Source organism: Oreochromis niloticus, unplaced genomic scaffold (assembly GCF_001858045.2).
Source record: "Oreochromis niloticus isolate F11D_XX unplaced genomic scaffold, O_niloticus_UMD_NMBU tig00008780_pilon, whole genome shotgun sequence".
In the NCBI taxonomy this organism is placed as follows: domain Eukaryota; kingdom Metazoa; phylum Chordata; class Actinopteri; order Cichliformes; family Cichlidae; genus Oreochromis; species Oreochromis niloticus.
This window is the reverse complement of record NW_020329430.1, coordinates 1-13957: the sequence shown is the minus strand read 5'-3', so window position 1 is coordinate 13957 and position 13957 is coordinate 1. Positions and strand designations below refer to the sequence as shown.

The 13957-nt window shown below is 41.5% G+C and overlaps 1 protein-coding gene across 1 annotated transcript in view; it reads right to left on the bottom strand.

Annotated features, from left to right (window-relative positions):
- Positions 1–13762, bottom strand: part of LOC102081800 (leukocyte elastase inhibitor) — a gene marked incomplete at its 3' end in the record, with an annotated part of 46706 nt that extends 32944 nt beyond the window's left edge. The window contains exons 1-5 of the mRNA XM_019356482.2: positions 13718–13762; positions 13345–13462; positions 12038–12180; positions 11431–11508; positions 11211–11300 (exon numbers count right to left, since the gene is read on the bottom strand). Of these exons, the coding sequence (XP_019212027.2) occupies positions 11211–11300; positions 11431–11487 (147 nt within the window). The remainder of the gene's footprint in view (positions 1–11210; positions 11301–11430; positions 11509–12037; positions 12181–13344; positions 13463–13717) is intronic.
- Between the last annotated feature and the right edge of the window lie 195 nt (positions 13763–13957).

Below are 13957 nucleotides of genomic sequence, written 5' to 3'. Positions count from 1 at the left end.
TTTTTTTTAATTTACCCCTCCGAGACTCCTAAAGGACATAAAACAAAAGTAGCAATAAAAAGGAAAAATCCAGAGATCTTTGTACCGAGAGCATCAAGGCTGTCAGGCGTTAGACCGCAGGCCTGCAGTCGAAGCGTGGTGAGGGAGGTGGCGTGAGAGAGAGAGCTGACCAATTCCCTGAAGCCACCAGTGTCCACTTCCTGTGTGAGCTGAGCATTACAAGAGACGTCCAGCTCTCAGTCTGGGCAGAGCAGCCACCATTCCTCCTGAGAGATTTATGAACAGGAAAACCTCATCCATACAAATGTATCAATGAAGAGACAGCAAAAAAACAGACAAGAAAATAATAAAACACCAACTGACAGCACTGTTAAAATGGATCCAAACTGCTACTCCTTATGTTCTGTTCTATAATATAACTATAATATATATCTATATAACTAATAATGAGGTCGGTGTAGGTAAACTAATCTTCAGCCCATCTTTTTACCCTTGAGTCTTTATCATCTCACAGAGAGGGGATATTCCTTATATGGTCATCGTTACCTCATAAAGTAAACAGAGTTCAGATAAATTAGCTAAAGCTATCCGCTCAAGACAGAATTTTTTTCTGTGAGTTAGTTTGAAATTTCTCTGTGAGCCAGTAAATCAAAATGAATGATCAAAGCTGTAAAACTGAGGGCTTATGCTCAGTGGATGAACTGTAGGGGTGAAGCACGACCCAATGTAAGATAAAGAAGGATTATTTGAATTGTAAATGATGCAAAGCTACTCTGTTCTATTCTACTTGAGGAATAAAACTATGGAGCTCGAAATGTGCTCCATAGATTTAAAGTTACTACCCAGCACTGTAGCATCGGCCGCAGTGAGCCGACAGGCCACCAGGTGGAGCTCCCTCAGTGATGGGTGAAGGTTCCCCAGCAGGCCTTGTAGACCACCGCCCCAACGCCGCTGTTCCAGGACAAATCAAGAACTTCCAGAGCAGGGATGTGGCTGAGAGCTTCACCTGCACAAGACATGGAAAAATCCAACGACATGTGATCAGACAAAAGTTTTTTTGTCAAGGCAAGAGTGTGAACCATTCAGCAAAGCCTCATGGGAGCTGTAGTGAGGAAGGAAATCAAGAAAAAATAACTTGATTGCATAAAGAGGTTGTTCTGTTATAGCTATAAATAAGAATAAATAAAGCAGAGTCTGCACTGAAGATCCCACCAAGAGCAACAACGTCTTCGCTATTTAGCCTGCAGCTGCAGAGCCTCAGCGTCCTGACCTCGCCCACGTGTTGCAGATGAGACGTCAGAGCCGTCAGGGATCCACCGATCAACTCGTTCCAGGAGATGTCCATCTCTTCCACCTGGGGAGGAACTGCAGCAACGTTGCTGAGAAGAAACGGCAAGAAAAACATCTGTCTGCCAGCTGACACCTTACAATGAAGTCACATTACTTTATTCAGACTTAATTTTAGATGCTCCGCCTCTTGAAATGAAGCTGCATCAACTAGCTGTCTGCTGGGCTCCGTTGTGTTTGTGCCTTTGGGAGTATTTTTAATGCAGTTATCTGACAGATACCGTGTCTGTCTTGTGTGACAGGTATGTGTGTTTTTGTACCAAGCTCCAGCAGGTCTGTAGCCGTCAGATCACAGTGAGCCAAACTGAGGCTCCTGCTGTCGCCTTTCTTCCCGAGTCTCTTCAGGAAAACACACACTCGACCCCAGCCGACGTCCCGCTTGCTCTCTGCTGACGTTGCAAAGCCTGAAACACACGATACACACCCACAGGCCTCAGCATGTCACTGTAACCTGATTTTCCACAGTAAACTCTATTTTCTTGAGCTCTGTATTTTGTTTCTGAACCTCTGATTTCACTCACCTTTTTTAAAAAAAATAAAGCAACCTCTTTATGCGTTCCTCTCTAAAAACTAGGACATGTTTGAAATACTAGGATTTTTCTCTCTTTCTCTCTTTTAAATTGTCATTTTTTATCTTTTAAGTCACTTTCTGTCCTGAATTGGTTGTCTAATGTGTATTTCTGCTGTTGTTTAAGGTCTCTGTATGGTTGCTTCTCCTAAACAGACTGGTTCGTATACAGCTTTTCTAGTTGAGCACTTAAAGCGCGTCATTCACCCGAGCGCTTTTTTTCTTCACATAAAGGCTTTCTATCTGACATTTACACTCCAATGGATGCAATCGGAGAGCAACTTGGGGTTAGCATCTATCCCGAGGATATTTGGCATGCAGTCCGGAGCAGTCAGGGCTCAAACCACCAACCTTCCCTCAGTGTAACCTTGAACTAAAAACCCATTAAAAAAAAATCTAAGTTAAAATCTCGTGCTGCTTTGAACAATACAAACCTGAGCTCGGTCCTCTGTCCTCTTTCATCTCCGACTCTCCGTCCTCGGGGATCCCAGGCCGGTCCGAGGTCCACGACAGGAAGCGTCCTAAGGGCTTCCTGTCTGAGGCCGTGCGCTTCCTGCAGATCTGACTCATGATAACAGCGAGAGGGGAACCTTTCCACCTGCTGCCACTGCCGTCCCGCCCCCGCTGACCATCTAATCAATGATAGGAGGAGAGAAAAGTTGAGTCTCGTCAAAAGTCACAATTTGATATTTGAGATTATTTAAGGGATGAGCGATGGATGGGGTTAGCTATAAATCCTGTGGTGTATGGACTGGTTCAAGCTACATACCTGTCCCTATAAAAACACTGAACCGCCTCTTCAGATACCAAATTAAATTACCAATTAAAAACGAAGAGGAATCATCATCATTACAGTGGTTTTGATTCCTATGTGCATATTTACAGGTTTATTAAATTTTAATTAATGTGAAAATATCTATTTATGACTTGCAGGGACAGAAAGTAGAGACCTATTCTGTTCTTCTTTATTTTCTGTCATATTTATCCTGTTCCTGTGTTAAACCTGCTGATAAAGAGGTCGGTGTGTGTAATGTAACACCTGAGGGCCTAAAGTTCAGTCTTCCGACTGATCCAAAAACACTCAGTTTTGCACAGTTTTTTCAACTCTCTGTATGATGTAATAGAGAGGAGATATGCAGATACAGAAGCTTCACCCACTCCAGCTTACGAGCAGGAGCCAATCAAAAGTAAGCTGGCTTGAAGGGGGAGGGGTTTAATTGGTTTTCTTATAGATAGCCGATGAACCGATTCGGTTCACCAAAGCCCAGTATAGGCTAAAGAAGGGTTATTTTGAGCTGCCGGTCATGCCAAACTACTCTAGTATATTGGAATAAAAAATTGTGCTGGAAGCAGAATAGGTCCACCTTAAATAAGAAGTAAGAACAAATAAAAACAGGGATACTGAAAGTATGCAGTGTAGTGCAGGGTGTACGCAAGTGTTTGAATGCACTACCCGCGTATTTAGATATGAGCCTCTTCACTAAGTTTTCCTTTAGGAGTCCCCACAGAGGATCTGGATATCCGCTGGTTTTACTTTAGATATGTAAGTGTAATTTGATGCTGAATTTTTTTGTAGTAGAGTTTAAGGATTATGACTTTGACTTAGTACAGAATCTACCACTGCTAATTGTTTCTACACTAAAAAACAGTTTATCGATACAAAAACTGCGTTTCAACTCCTACGCAGACACTTTTCAGGCAGTGCGTGTGTAGTGGAGCACAGAGCTCACTATTTAAAAGAATACATGAATGAATATCTTTATTGTCATTGTCGCTTGAACAACTCATTTAAAACAAACATGCTGCCTCCTTCTTGGTCCAACTCGTAAAAATAATGCCGGGAAAGCACCTGCCTAACATAGGCTGTGTCCCAATTCAGGGTCTGCACGCTTGAAGTACACGCACTACGCGTACTACGTACGGTGCGTACTATAAGTACGAGAAGTGCGGAAGTGAGAGGCTTGTGAAATGGGACGGTCTAGCCTTCGTCGTGCTGCTCAGGTTGCCTAGCAACCATGATACTAACCACGAGAAACGTTACATACAGCATTGTTTAACAGAAATGAAGGAGAAAAAATGTTTTGTTGGTCATTCATTTTTGTCATGACATCACTTTGATTAGTTGAGTATCTGAGGCTGAGACCACGGGACTGTAAAACATGATTGTTGGGCTTCATTTCTGTACTGAACAGTCATTTTAAGATTAGTTAGTAAATAACAATTAGCTAATGTTGTTCATGCTCAGTGCTGACATCAGCAGTGATGTCATCGTAGTCTTCATCCAGTTCCTGACCTCTGCGATGCTGGGTCATCTCCATGGAGATGGCTAGTTTGATCAGTGTCTTCCTGCTGCAGCAGATGGACAGCAGCAGACCAGTGGAGATGCAGTACGGACAGAGAACCACTAGATGGCAGAAGAGTCTGAGCACAGACTCACAGGGAAGAAGAGGAGGACCATCTGAAGAAGGAAGAAGCAGAGGAGGAGTGTTGGTCAATTAAACACAGCACAGAGGAGCAGTGGTCAGCTCTGTCCCCTCACAGTAGGAAGGTTGCAACTGCTGATCCTGGATCAGCTGTGGAGGTGAGGCAGGTATCTGTGTGAGCTTTAGTTCAAATACTCTGAGCAGTCAATGAGAGCAGAAAAGCTCTGAGAACATTACACTGCATGACCCCCAACAGGCTGCTCAGGACCAAACATGAGGGGGATCTAAAATTCAATTCAATTTTATTTATATAGCACCAAATCACAACAACAGTCACCTCAAGGTGCTTTATGTAAATCTATCTAAATTATCTAAAAGGTGACGCAGACTGACAACATCTGTCCTGCTGCATCATGTCAGAGCTCCTCTAAGGAGTGCTTCTCTAATCAAGGAGGACTTTCCTCCCTCCTCCTCTTTCATGTATTAGTGTTTTTTCCTCATCATCAACTCACCTGCAGGAACAGTCAGAGCAGACAGCAGCAGCACACACACACACCTGTAACAGGAGGACAGAGGTCACTGAGGGTCACCAAAGGTCAGAGGTCATCATGAGGACAGACAAGTGTAGGAACATCAGCTCACCTGCAGCAGTCAGCAGAAACAGACCTGAAACTGAAGAACACACTGATCAAACGTCAAATGGTCACATGACCAAAGAGAACCATTCAGACTGCAGTGATTGGTTACTGTTCCCACACGTCAATACTCCACAGCGCCCTCCAGTGGTGGAAACACAGATAATACATGTGGAGAAACATGAAGGAGACTCACAGCAGAGGCAGACGCTCCGTCTCAGACAGCTGTCACCCCCACAGCTCCACAGGTCTGCTCCTTCCTGTTGTTGTCAGACAGTTGGAGCTTTGTGATGGAGAGAACAAACACAATCCAGCTGCAGTTATTGATCCATCATCTGTTCATTGATTGACAGTTTGATGATGACTCCTGACATCAGAATGATGAAGATGGTTGAATGTGTGCTGCTTTGTTTTCATGAATCACATTAAAAACACACTTACGCTTCCTCAGACCTGGTCTCAACCATCGGACTCCAGCAGGCTCCACCCTGAAAGGAAGAGGGGGTCAGACCAGCACAGTCAGCATGCACACATGGACATTACATGGCTCTCATACACATGAACATTCACAGTGTTCATCAAAGTGAAAGCCCGGGGGAATGAAATGTCTGTGGTGTCTGTTTTTTGTTAACAAGACTGTGTATCGTCTGCCTGAAGGAAGAAATGTGAACAGTTTATCTCCATGATGTGAAAGGTCTGTAGAGATGTGTTTGTCTCTCATTCTGGACCTTTACAGGTCCTGGATGGAGGAAAGACAGCACAGATGAGCCTCTCTAAAGACCTTATTGTCTGACCCCGTCATGCTTCATGACTGAGGCCAACCAGACAGTGATTGATGGAAACAGGACAGACTGGATGATGGCCATTTCTCCAGAGGGTTATATCTTTGAATGAGTTCTGACACATTCATCAACACCATATCTCCAGTCATTGGAGAAAATATCAGAGGAGAAAAAAGTCACATTTTTACTGGAAAAACCACAAACATGTTTAACCAATCATTTTGTACATTTTAAAAATGATGCACAAGTTTTGCAAACAACAACTATTTCCCTAAAAATGCAGCCGAGGCCTCAGGCAGTTTTTATACAACCATTTCAAACTATTTACAGAACAATCAGGTGTTCTGCATCAAATAAGAAGCCACACAAATGATTTGTGCCACTGCAAAAAATAGTTTGTTAAAAGGTCAGAGAGATAAGATGGAGCTAATCCATTCAGAGCTTTAAAGACAATCAACAAAATCTAGAAGTCGATTCTATGACGTACTGGTAACCAGTGTAAAAAGCTGGAAAAAGCTGGTTTTAATAACAGAATTTCTTTGTTTCTCAAATGAGAAAGAGCTATCGAGAAACACTCCTAAATCTTTTGCAAACAGAGTCCTGAACTTTTCCAGTGAGCCAAGGTCAACATTATCCGATAATGCTAACATTATTTTCCCTTGCATTATAACAATGTGAGCAGCTAATGCTAACACTATTTTCCCTTTCCTTATAACAGTGGTTCCCAAACTTTTTTTGCCAGGCCCCCCTTTTTTACAAGAAAAATGTCCCCCCCGCACAAACACATCCTCCAAACACACGCACCCATATTTTGTTTACAAACTCCATTGCGGTTTATTTCACACCTCAAACATTTAATAAACAATTAAGCAAATACAAGTAAACGGCAATAAATTACAGGTAGTAATAAAATATACTACTAACTCTTTTACGCTGCGTCCACACCTACACGGGTATTTTTGAAAACGCAGCTGTTTCTATGCGTTTGGGATTTTCGTCAACACGTAAACGGCGTTGTAATTCACCGAAAACGGAGATTATTTAAAACTCCTTTTTTGCGTTTACGTGTGGACGAGGAATACAGAGTTCGTCACGCAACGTCAAAGGTATGTGCCTCTTTTCACGTCACGCTGTGCGCCACGTTAATGTTTACATGTTTACATGAGATGAACTGCAGAATGGCAGATAGAGACAAAATACTGTTAATCTATCTGCAGTTTTTACACGCTTACATATACACACGCAGTTACTGTCTCTCCATTTAGAAAGGCAGAGGCGTCACGGTGTAATTATTTTACGTTTATTTTACACTTCACCCGTTGCCTACTGGTGGTGGTCAGAGGTGGCGCCAGTGTCCGGCAGCCTCGCCTCTGTCAGTGCGCCCCAGGGTGGCTGTGGCTACAACGTAGCTTGCCATCACCTGTGTGTGAATGGGCGGATGACTGGATGTGTAAAGCGCTTTGGGGTCCTTAGGGACTAGTAAAGCGCTATACAAATACAGGCCATTTTTACCATTTTGTATCCCACTGTAACTTTACTGCATAAAGAGCTAACATGTCCAAAATGTCAGGAGTAGTTATTACAAGAAGTGTTTGTGAACTAAAAATCAAGGATGTGGGATACTGTTTGTCCGTGATTTGGAGAGCCCAGCGTGTGCTCCCGACGCAGAGAAACTAATTTTGCAGGGGAGGCCTACCTTAGCACTTGTGCAGGTGAAGCCAAAGGGAAGATATGCTTCACCATATTTTCCTGTCTTTGGCTTGGAAGGAAGTTGGTTTAGAAACATATTTGGCGATGCTTCATCTCCTGCTTTGCGTTTGTGTGGGAGCCCCGTCAAAAACCTGTCCATTATGCTAGCAGTGTCCAAGCGCTCTTTTTTTCTTTTTTCTTTTCATTACATAATCATGAGATCTATTTCGACCACAATAACTGAGCAGGCTTGTCACTGCTGTTATCCTTTAATGCATAGTACTTGAATGGCTGCAATGGCTCTGCGCCCCCCTAGGGGGCGGGCCCCACACTTTGGGAACCTGTGCCTTATAACAATGTGAGCAGCTAGTGCTACGTAGGATGATGTTAGCAGCTAATGTTATTTTGATGTGAATTAGCATTATGCGCTAATGCTAACACTGTTTTCCCTTGGGTTATAACAATCGGAGCAGCTAATGCTAAATAGGCCGCAATTAGCGCCTACGTCTAATTTAAGGCAAATACGCATTACAACCTAATGCTCATATCGTAGCATTATCCGATAATGGTAACACTGTTTTCCCTTACTAACAATGAGAGTAGCTAATGCTAATACGTTTTCCCTTGGTTTACAACGATGTGAGGAGTTTATGCTAAGTAGGCTGCCATTAGCAGCTAATGCTAATACTGTTTTGCCTTGCTTTCTACCACATGAGCAGTTAATGCTAAGTAGGCCACTTTGCTATGCTCAGGATTTGTGTGCTCTGACAAACTCTACATTCACAGCTGAATCGTCAATGTGTTCTCAAGTATATATTTTTTGTTATTGTGTCAAACAACAGAATGAGAATGAAATATTGATTTTAACACAGCCCATTAGCAGCATTAGCTTATCAGAGTTTCCAGTATTTAAGCTTCCATTTCCAAATGTTAGCTGCTCCTGTAGTTACACTCAGTAGCACAGGAACAGAGCGGGAGGGAGAGACAGAGAAAGAGAGCCAGGGACAACAACGTCACATTAGAAAGGTATAGTAATCATCCACAACTATTTTCAGTTGCAGATGATAAAGGATTCAGAAAGTTTATTCATGCAGGCCCATATGACAAAGAATATGCATGTTCTTTTTGTTTTCATATTTTAATTTATATTTAATTGTGTTGTGGTTTGCAGTGTTTTGTGTTGTTTCACTTTAAATTTGTTTAAAAGGAAAAAGCTGAAAATTTAAATAGTTAAAAGTTGAAATGTGAATAATTGGTTTTTGTATTATATGATTTATTTATTACATTTTATGTGAAGTGAATAAATAAATGTCTATTTATGGTAGTATGATCATCAAACAAAACAAACAATCTCCTGAAATAAGCAGCTCCATGGTCTTTTGGAGAACTCTTTCACTGCTGGAGCATTGTTGCTCTACACTCTGTTCATAAACATCAATAAACTGCAAACGTATGTCTCACCAGAGAAGTCACTCTTTGTGTGATCAAAGACGTCCACCATGCTCATGCTGCTCAGGACTGTGTTCAGGTCATACGTCTCCTCCAGTGTAAACTGAGGCAGCCTCACATCAAGACAACATGTACTCATCTGGCCTGGATGAGTCCAAGCCACAAATTTCTCGTAGGTCAGCTCCTTCTCCAGCTGGGATGGAAACAATATCACTTATTAGAGATTGTGTGTGTGTGTGTGTGTTGTTTATGTGTATTGGTGGATGTGCACAACTAGTCAAGTAATCACTGCTATTGTCACTAGTTAGTATCAGATGTACTAGTAATTTAATCAGTTTTACTGTTTACATTTTATTGATAAAGTAAATTTACCAATAAATTGTACTTTTTTGTGTCCTAAATGTTATGCAGCCATCTGCCGCCAAATAGAGCACTGTTGTTGAGAAATGCCATAAATTCGTTAATCTTGGCCTGACCTTTTTGTTAACATTATTTTATTTAATTACCTATTATTGCTACTTAACCTCCTAAGACTCGAACTCTTCCACAGCATGAATTTTTTAATTTCTCTTTGATATTTGGGTTGATTGGGACCCGATGAATGTAAAAATAAAGAATTACCAGATTTTTATTTTTTTTTACCTAATTTTTGTTTTTAAGGAAAATGAGAGCCACATATGAGGATATTTTTTTAAAATGTCGATAGAACAGTAGCAGTATAATGTCCTCGTTAGTCGATATCAGGCCCTTGTAGAGCAAAATTGAGTATTTTGGTCTAAATAACCCAAAATGTGATGTCCACATTAGTGGACGCCAGGTCCTAGGAGGTTAAAGATGAAAAAAATAGGACCGGCTGTCATGGTCTGGGTGAGTGAGTAACTTTCCACAGTATCAGTTCTCCTCCTCTGGGTGGAGCCCTTCTTGCCCCTCCCCGTTCCTCAGCTGCGGGCAATTATTCTGGCAGTATTTAGGAGCAACACACACAATGAGTCTTCACCAGATTGTCTGCTAACCTCATCGGCACCTGGACTCGTCATCCAAACCCTGCCATAGTCACGATTCTGGATTCCGGTCAGCTGCTGCTTAATCCTTTTCAGGCAAACTGCCATTCACACCAGCCTGCCTCCCTGCGCACCCGTAAAGGACTCGGTACTCGCTCGGACCTCGCCTCACCTCCACCTCCAGCTTATCCCCGCCTGCGAACACGTAAGCCATCTCAGCTTATAAAACTGGGAAACTCTCACAACTCCTTGGACCGTTCTGATTATCCTGTCCTTCGTTTCAGTGACCCTGGTCTGCCACAGTTTCCACCTGCCCCACTCCAGCCCTCAGCAGTTTAGTGACCTGACAGTTCCATGCTTAGCCTAAGCCCAGCACTTCACAGACACCACGCTTGTGCACAAAGTTTAATCTTGTTTTGTCTTGAGTATCTAAGTTAGGAATTCTTGTAAATAAAAGTTTTTGCAAATCATTTCAAGCCTCCGGTCTTTTGGTTCTGCACATGAGTCCATTCCACTTCACAGGGCCATGACACCGGCAACCGACGGAAAATCGCTTTCTCTGAAAGGAGTTTAGTTATTCAAAAAGGCTCAGAGTAGAGCTGCTACTCCTTGAAAGGAGACAGTTAAGGGGCACCTCCAGGGTAAGGTGTTCCCACCAGGCATACACTGTGACCTGCTGGAGAGAATATATCTATCAGCCAGACTGGAAACACTTTGATATTTCACCAGATAAGCTGGAGGAGAGAGGGATGTTTGGACTTCTCTGCTTCGGCTGCTGTCCCTGCTACCCAACATCAGATAAGCACAAGAAAATGGATGGATGATTTATTGTTTTCATATTTTAAATTTAAACTTTTATTGAAGTGATTGTCATGAATTCTCAAACGACATCCATCATACATAATGCATGGCACAATGTGCCACACTTTTCAGCCGCAGTTTATTCATTTTTCAGTTGTTACTTTTTCATATTTCAGTAATGAATGAGCATCTTTAGTAGAAACATGTTTTCATATCATAGTTAATATATTTGAAGTGTTTTTGTCTTTTGTCGTCCGTTTGAAGGATAACGTGTAGTGTAAATGTGCGATGTGAGATCCTGCACAGTTAAGCAGCATGATTCATTCAAGAATGTCATTAAAAGTTTCAAATCACTTTGTTTACACAGTTTTTGACGTCAAGCAGTTTTCAAATTTCACTTAATATCTGGGTGTTTGTCAGTTTTAGACATTTTCGGTTAGTCTGAGTTTTTTTTCTTTATGTAGTTGACTAAGAAATGAGTCACCAGGAACATCCCGAGTGTGTAAGTGTTCTACCTTCTCCAGTCCTGTTGTATCATCCTCGATCTCTGCAGGTAAAAAGATGAGCATGCTCACTTCCTCCCCGCTGTAAGGCATCTCTAGAATCTGTCCAGCAGAGGGTGTCAAACATTACTGCACATAAATCTACTGATACACATACATTGCAATCACTCAGTCTCTCAGTGAAATCTGATTATGCAGTGATTTATATCAATATGATAAATATGATGGTTACTTTGCAGTTTGCTTCTTCGATGAAGGTACACGCAAAGTCTTCTTCCTGTTTCATCATCTTCACAGCCTTTGAGTCATTCTGAAGACAAAAGAAATTACATTTGGCCTAAAAAAAACATTTTTTTAATATATTCATTGAAATATTTCTTGGATGCAAAAGTGAATTAAATGACTCTGAAAATGAAAGAGACAAAAATTTGCCTTTGAAGCTGTGTGTCATGAATACTTATTCCCAGTCACAGATGTATTCTCATGACTTTTATTAAAGTACTTTTTATCTCACACTGGGCCTTAATGCAGTCTCACATTAATAATTTTAGCTCCTCATCTTTAAAGCTCCTCCCTCTTGAGGCCATTTTGATTGGCTGTCCCTCTTTAACAGAGGCAGAGGGGCCAATATCTGACATCTCACGCAGAGGTAAGAGCAGAAAAACTGAAACCGATCCTTTAGAGCAGTCTGAAATCTGAGCTTCGGCTCACAGATATTACTTGTATATTTGCTCATGATTTGAAACTGTCCATGTTGACCAACCACAACTGCAATGGTATATAGACTTTACAAGGTTATAGTTTCATAGTCAGTGTTCTGTTTTTATGAGCACTTTTACCTTCTTGAGCCAAAATTGAGCATCATAAGTTTCAGACCACGAGAAATCTTTAATCCAGCTGCCTCTGAAGTGGGTGGCAGTGAACAACACCAGCCTGGTCAGTTCATTCAAATCATCTTCATCCACCACCTCTGTGATGTTACCTGTGAACAAAGTAAAACCAAATGTAAACATTGAGAAGTAAAGCCTCCAAGACTGCAGCAAAGTTTTCATCCACAAATCTATGAAAACATGATGGACCCCACACTCTTTCAGCCTTTGTAGGCTAGAGAAACATGATGAGTTTTACAAATGCTGTTTAATCGAAGTATATTCTCTGACTATTGGTGAAACCTGAAGATATTATTCATCAGCACAACATGTGAATATTTAGAACAAGTAAGGATGCAGAGCAATTCTGGCTAATCACTACAGCACACATGTAACAACTCATTATTGAAGTACTTCAAATTCTGCTTTTTCTACACGAGATAAGATAAACGAGGTAAGCAGGTAAAGTTACATTCATGTGCTGTTCCACAAGATGGCGCTCCTCTCTATAAATTCCTTCATACACACCCTCAATGCTCTGCATATACTTGAGCTTAGCTTTCAGTCAAGGTCAACACATCTGTATCTGGATGTAAACAAAGTATTCTGGTGCCTGGCAGCCACCTTGGAAGTGAATGAGACTACCATTAATGCTATGCCAGCACAAACAGGCAGGGAGCCAAAAATGCTTTCATAGAAGGAAAGAGTTAATATTAAAATCTGATGGTATTTTAAGCTGTGCTGTAGTCCAACTTTCACAGAACTCATTAAACTCAACTGCCTAAACTCATATTGACCTAAGACATTGGGACAGGACGACTTTGAGATAAAATATCAAATGAAGATACATAAACAAGAAGATTAAAAATATATGAGAAGCAGCAGTGAGTGGGTTTGGCTGAAAAGAACAAGTAAACAGAGGACTGTACAGACACTGAGGAAGGTGGTTCTGGGATCAGAGATCACTGCTGAAACAGCTTGACCCACTGTGGGTTAAATCAGGAATAACGGTGGAAGGAGCCCTTTGACAAACCCTGGTCATAGGTCTGTAAAGCTTCTTCACTCTTTAAAACTATCTTAAGTACATCTACCATCACTTCTGAACACCAGAAGGAAAAAAAACATGTATTCAGTATTTTCATGGTATCCTTACAGGTGCACACTCCTCCCCTTAGAGGGACTTAGCAGGAGCAGTGAGTCCTGCTTATGAAAAACATGTGAACTTGAACTGGACATTAGATGAAGTGATTGTGTGTACATGTGTAAATGTGATCCACCTGGTGTGTGTTGCTGCACCCAGTTGTTGACATCAATCCTGACCTCTTCAGACCTGGTCTTGAAGTCCACAGACTCCAGCTCTGTGCTGTAATGTTTCTTGCTTTGTATTAAGAATTCCTGAAACCACAGACGACACATTTATAAATTCACTCCAGCAAAGTCTCTGACATCACTGATTCTGATTTACTTCAGGCTGGCATGATAAGAAAAAACTGTATAGCTACACGAACACACATGCTTCATATCAATCATTAACGCAGTTTTAGATTCTGATCAGTCAGAAATCACAGCATTTCTCTCTCTGCCTCTCATTGACTCCAAAACACATGAGCTCATGAAGAATCACACTCTACATAAGAAGAAGAAACAGACCTGAGTAAAGGGGCAGGACTTCTCTCTGTACAGTCTGTTAGCAACACTGAAAGTAAATGGAGCCTCTGCAATGATTGGTCACATGAACCCTGCATGTCCAAAAAAGGGTCACAAAAAATAGTCCCTGTGAGTGCCACAATTCCAGAAAAGTTATCAATAGTGATAAAAAAATCTATAAAGAACATGAAAAACTAGAGTAAACACTTTCTTAAAGTACAACATGCTTAATGCTGCAGAAAA